This window comes from Oncorhynchus keta, chromosome 29 (genome assembly GCF_023373465.1).
Source record: "Oncorhynchus keta strain PuntledgeMale-10-30-2019 chromosome 29, Oket_V2, whole genome shotgun sequence".
Classification (NCBI taxonomy): domain Eukaryota; kingdom Metazoa; phylum Chordata; class Actinopteri; order Salmoniformes; family Salmonidae; genus Oncorhynchus; species Oncorhynchus keta.
This window is the reverse complement of record NC_068449.1, coordinates 36,548,470-36,554,386: the sequence shown is the minus strand read 5'-3', so window position 1 is coordinate 36,554,386 and position 5,917 is coordinate 36,548,470. Positions and strand designations below refer to the sequence as shown.

The 5,917-nt window shown below is 39.0% G+C and overlaps 1 protein-coding gene across 1 annotated transcript; it reads right to left on the bottom strand.

The window, feature by feature from the left end:
- Nucleotides 1-354: 354 nt before the first annotated feature.
- On the bottom strand, nt 355-5,736 carry LOC118362865 (kinesin-like protein KIF3B). The gene is made up of 8 exons (XM_035743559.2): nt 3,769-5,736; nt 3,334-3,435; nt 2,419-2,541; nt 2,104-2,222; nt 1,918-2,034; nt 1,472-1,583; nt 979-1,163; nt 355-783 (listed from the first exon to the last, which is right to left on the bottom strand). The coding sequence occupies exons 1-8, from the start codon at nt 5,332-5,334 to the stop codon at nt 627-629; spliced, it is 2,481 nt and encodes an 826-aa protein (XP_035599452.1). The 5' UTR covers nt 5,335-5,736; the 3' UTR covers nt 355-626.
- Nucleotides 5,737-5,917: the final 181 nt, after the last annotated feature.

Genomic DNA, 5,917 nt, shown 5'->3' with positions numbered 1-5,917 from the left:
ATGTGACCCAGAGAGAGACGTCATCTTACTGTACAAATGACAGCTGTCACTGGAAAACGCGTATTTAAAAACATTTGTTTTACTTCGCTATAAAATAAATTACATAGCTATACAAAATAATACCATGACCGTTATTACTGTCAGAACATGTGACTATTTTTGGGAGATGGTTGTGTTTTAGGCTAGAATAAAATATTAGCCTACCGAGTAAATCCTTTAAAATTAGTCAAATTCGTGCAAACCTTTAGGCTGGTGCTTTTTTTCTCCTCTCCCTATTATTGGTCAGTGGCAGTTCATTTGACTTGAAAGACAGGTATTTTATATTTTCCCTAAAAAAATGTAGGCTCATACATGTTATTTATAACAGTTTGTACCATTTATTCTGATGTTTCAATACTAAACATAGCTAAACATTACTTCAGTCATCATGTGCATAAGCTATAATAATATTTAAAAAAAGAGAAAATAATGAAAAGCTCAGCTTTACAATATTTTCCACAAGTCTTATGCAAATCTTTTGGTTACAGACAAATTGGATTTGGTGAAATAATACATTATGCAATCAACAATTTCAAAGTGTAACACAGCAAATAAGCATATATGATATACACTGGAATGTTCTATAATCAGGGGCTCCCTGGAATGGCACCTTCCAACGGAGTATAGATGGCTGAGGAGGGTCTCTGAGGGTGAGGAGAGCACTGGGTCTGGGGTCCTTGTGTTATAGAGCTGGATGATGAAGAGGAGGAGACGCATGAAGAGGATGAGCGAGGTGCCTGGTACCTGGGAACGAAGAAAAGGGTATACAGCAAAAACAAATGCATATAAAATTATGAAATTCATGGCTCTAAATGCTGCCAATTATTAGTAAAGTCGGAAAGACTAATCAGATAATAGTTAATCAGCCAATTAGCAACTCTAATAGAATCCTCCTCTGCAGGTTAAACTCAACAGGTTACTACAGGTACTGTAACTCACCAGGATCGTGACTTCCGGACCCTTCCTGATGCAGTGGTCCTGTCCCTGAAGGGGACGTTGACTAGCAGGTCTCTCCTGGGGCTACCGGGACCTCCAAAGGCCTGCTCCAGGTGTGCTCCATTAAGGTTGAGGTTGTACATGGTGGGTGGGCTCATATCTAGCTCTAGGAGCATTACATTCTCAGCCTATAGGAATAAGGAATGAGAGAGAAAGAGAGAGGAAGTTTAATGTAATGGACGGTGACGATGGAAAGCATCTGCAATTGATGACTCAATAAAATGGGTGGAAATTGTGTTCTGGACATTAATCAGTACAGTATGTCAATGGACCTCAAGTATGAGCAAAGTTTTTTTTTTTATCATATACTGTCAAATACAACTGATTAAACATTTTCCATCGAGCACATGTAATACATTTAGCAAAATTACACTACACTAAATTTCAATCTCAAATATATATATTTCCATAGATACAAAACCTAGCACCAACCCACCCGGTATCTAGACTGAGCTCCTGTTGTGACAGCCATCTGTGCATATTGGCTGATAGGTCTCTTGTATCCCACCACAGAAGTGGGCCTTCGTTTCACCTGATAAGCCGATTTACTGCAATAAGATGTGTATGGGAGGAAAGACTAGTTTAGGAGTTATTTAAGGAGTTAAAAGAAAAAAAGTATAGATAATATCATATTGTGACAAAGTAGTCAATTTTTAATACTTTTCCAGGGAGAACTCTTTTGGGTTCCATGTAGAACCCTCTGTGTAGAGGGTTCTACATGTAACTCTAAAGGGTTATACCTGGAACCAAAATGGTTCTACCTGGAACCAGAAAGGGTTCTTCAAAGGGCTCTCCAATGGGGACAGCCAAAGAACCTTTGTAGGTTCCTTTTTTTCCTAAGAGTGTAGTGTGGACTAATGTAGACTGGGTGAACTCACTGACCTTTCTGAAGTAACAGATGACCTAAACCTCCACTGGTCCTCCTCACTGTCAAAGTGAAGCCTGTTCATAATCTTGTTCTTTTCTTCAGGAGGGATGAAATTTTCAATTAAGAGATACCTGCAGGTAAAACATAAAAAATATTGTAAAAAGTGCGTACTTGCATGATTACAAGTTATTAATACTCACTTGAACTTGAGTTCTCTGGTGAGTTCATTCTGTGTCTGCTCAAGCTCCTGTCTGGTTACTACATGCTCATCAATGACGTCCCCAATCTCAGCCTTCACCAACTGCAGCTTGGCATACAACTGGATCAACGAGAGAGGATACACAATAGGAGAACGAAATAACTCCATTAAATATTAACATCCTTATCAAAATACTTGGAATTAGGAAATAGAATTGTGTCTCAAATCAGTTCAAATTAAACATGAGGTCATAATAATTATCCTACAGTAGATGGGCTTTATGTATATGGAAGGATTGGTTAGTCATCCGTTTTACCCTTTTCAGCTTCTTGGTCTTGAGATCCACCTCCTGCTGCAGGGAGGAGAAGGTCTCTCTCAGCTCTCCTGTCTCCTCATCCTGAGCCATAACCTGCTGCTGGATCTCTCTCTCCCGTCTTATCTAAATACAAATAAAAATGACTTTTATTCCAGGGAAATTCCTTTGTGGAGTCATGGTTCATTCATGCAAACCCAATATATATATATATATATATAAATATAAATATATATATATATATATATATATATATATATATATATATATATATATATTTATATATATATATATATATTTATATATTTATATATATATTTATATATATATATTTATATATATATTTATATATATATATATATTATATATATATATATATATATTTATATATATATATATATATATATATTTATATATATATATTATATATATATATATATATATATTTATATATATATATATATATATATATTTATATATTTATATATATATTTATATATATATATATATTTATATATATATATATATATATATATATATATATATATATTTATATATATATATATTGGGTTTGCATGAATGAACCATGACTCCACAAAGGAATTATAAATATATAAATATATATATATATATATATATATAAATATATATATATATATATATATATATATATATATAGCCATTCTCCATGATGCTGACCAAAATCTAAGATATGTGAACACAGAGAGAAAAAAAAAACAATGCATAAACCTGGATGCACATTGAGAAATATAATATGATATAGAATTACCACTTGCAACATGGTCATTACATACAGCAATATTTCCGATATACTAGAGGGATAGTCTAGTTGTTTTGTGTCTTCGCCACGACTCCCACAATCTATCATAGCCTATGGGTTTGTAGACGATCTCTCACCTGCTCTGCAATCTCTTGCCTCTTCAATTCCAGCATCTTCTGTTGCTCATTAGTGTGGTCAATAATGTTCTTTCCCCCAGCCAATATTTTGCTCTCCATTGCCTGGAGAGAAAGACACGTGGTAATATGGATAATTGATTATTGGAAAGACTGATGCTCTGTATCATGACCAATGAATCATTGCTCATATTAAACCAAAATGCACTATTGTCTCATATACAGAAACAGAGCTGTAGCTCAGTTGGTAGAGCATGGCGCTTGTAACGCCAGGGTAGTGGGTTCGATCCCCGGGACCACCCATACGTAGAATGTATGCACACATGACTGTAAGTCGCTTTGGATAAAAGCGTCTGCTAAATGGCATATATATTATTATGTTATTATTATTATATTATTATATTATTATTATTATATTAATAATATATTTATTGTCACCTTATATTTCTCAATAATCTTTTCCATGGATTCCTGTTCCTTCTGCATGTGGTCCATCATCCTTTCATTTTCCATCTGCTCCTTCTCACCAAATGGCTTCCATTTCTCTCTGGCCCCTGGGCTGCTATGGGCGCTGGTGGGAAGAAGCTTTTTGGGGTTATCCTCCACAGATCTAAATCTATGTATCGGTATCGTGGATGTAACAATTTTTTGGGAACGGCCCTCTACAGAGTTATCCATGGATTTGAATCTACTTATCGCTATACTTCTTTCCTCCTCTTTCTTCCTCTTGCTTTCCTGTTCTTCCTTTATATAGTATTTTGCATTCCACTCCCATTCTGCTTCCAGAGCCTTCCACAGTTCCGCATCCTTTTCTCTGTGGGCTACATCCTCCACAATCATACTTTTAGTCAGTCTTCTGCTATTCCTTCTCCTCCTCCTTTCCTTTGCCAGCATCCCTCGCTCCTCCAGTTGGGCCTTCAGGCGGGTGATCTCCTCCTGAAACTCTCTCAGCAGAGCATCCTTTGGATCCTCATTGATCTTGGGTTTGTTCTTTATATTTTTAGCCCTGTCAGCGTACCTCAGGGTCGTTAGGGACTCTTCGTAGTTCTTGGACGCTGGTCCCAGAGTGGCTACCATGACTGTCTTTGCATTGCCACCTAGTGAATCCTGGAGCAGGCGGGTAAGTTTAGAGTCCCTGTAAGGGATGTGTGTGCTCTTCCCATCCACCAGAGCGGAGATGACATTACCCAGTGCTGAGAGGGACAGGTTGATTTTAGTGGCCTCTTTCAGGCGTTCCCCATTAGCACCTGTCTTTCTCTGACGTTCGCTGCCAGCCAGGTCAACCATGTTCAGCTTCCCAACCCGTATGTGGTCCTCTCCATCTGCACCTTTCTCACTGCACTCCACTGTGATCATGAAGATGGCATGGGACCGCGAGCTGCGTTCGTTCATATTGGTGAACCCCACAGACCTGGACTGGTCTCCTATGTTCATGACATGTTCGATCTCCGTGACATTCTTGCTGACAACCGAAGACAGGTCTTTGACATAGACACCTGAATCTGGGTTTTCTTTGAGGTCCAGTTTCTTGTTGTTGTCCTTACATAACAGATCTCTGACCTCCTCCCGATAGATCTCTAGATAGGATGCCCTCACTAAATATTGCTGATTCTGAGACCTGGAGATCTGTGTAAAAATGTGGTTAAATGAATTTGGGATGATCCCTCTCTCATTGTCTGTGGGCATACCTAGCATAGTGAAGGTTTTACCTGTCCCAGTTTGCCCATAAGCTAATATGGTCCCGTTGAATCCTTGCAACACGGAGTCTACAAGGGGTCTAACTGTGTCATCATAAATATCGCTCTGTTTCGACTCAGAGTCGTAGACTGCATCAAAGGTGAACGATTTCATGGGTTCTTCAGGTGACGCCCTTGGGTTCCTCAATGTGATCTGCCCCAGTTTTGTATTCACCTCCAATATGTTATCGTGGTCCATCGTCTCCTCTCTCCTGTTGAATGGGCGGCATCGCACGACCACCTTCACAGCCTCGCACTGTCTCGACATATTTAGTCCTTCGATCCTTGACCGTAAAATTGATTTCTCCGCAACACTTCCACCGTATACGTCGCTAATCGCGCATCAAGGAGATTACACGTCTCGCACCGCAGCTCCGCTGAGCAATACTCAGGTACACCAATTCATGTCATTCGCAGAAAATTTTTACATTCTGTAATCGGACACACCTAATAACACGGACATACCCTGCGTAGCCTACGTGTTTTATCTCCAAATCTGAGGAATATCCTCCTTGATCCTGACAATGATAACTGCCTCCACCATTCTCAAACGGCATGCACCGCACCAAGGCTTCATGGTACAAAGGATGCTGCGCCACCACCGCTGGAAAATACCGCCGTCGGCCAGCCCTGCCCAACCCTGTATACGTCCCCAGTCCCCCCGTACACACCCTTCGCTCTGCTGCAGACAATAGGAACAAGGCATGTGACTAACACAACCAATTGGATTAAAGGGGCAATCAGCAGTCGCTACATACATTTTTTGGACTTAAATTGAAATGTACCCATTGATTCGTCAAGAATATAACTTCAATTCCTCATGAGCTTAGTTCAAATGTTCTAACATCTGA

What these genes read in the sequence shown, in the direction of transcription:
- LOC118362865 (XM_035743559.2), bottom strand. Translation starts at nt 5,334, where the DNA reads ATGTCGAGACAGTGCGAGGCTGTGAAGGTGGTCGTGCGATGCCGCCCA. An exon ending in GGCAAGAGATTGCAGAGCAG is followed by an intron (nt 2,542 to 3,333) that starts GTGAGAGATCGT and finishes ATTTGTATTTAG; the next exon opens with ATAAGACGGGAGAGAGAGAT. An exon ending in TCATCTGTTACTTCAGAAAG is followed by an intron (nt 1,584 to 1,917) that starts GTCAGTGAGTTC and finishes ATCTTATTGCAG; the next exon opens with TAAATCGGCTTATCAGGTGA.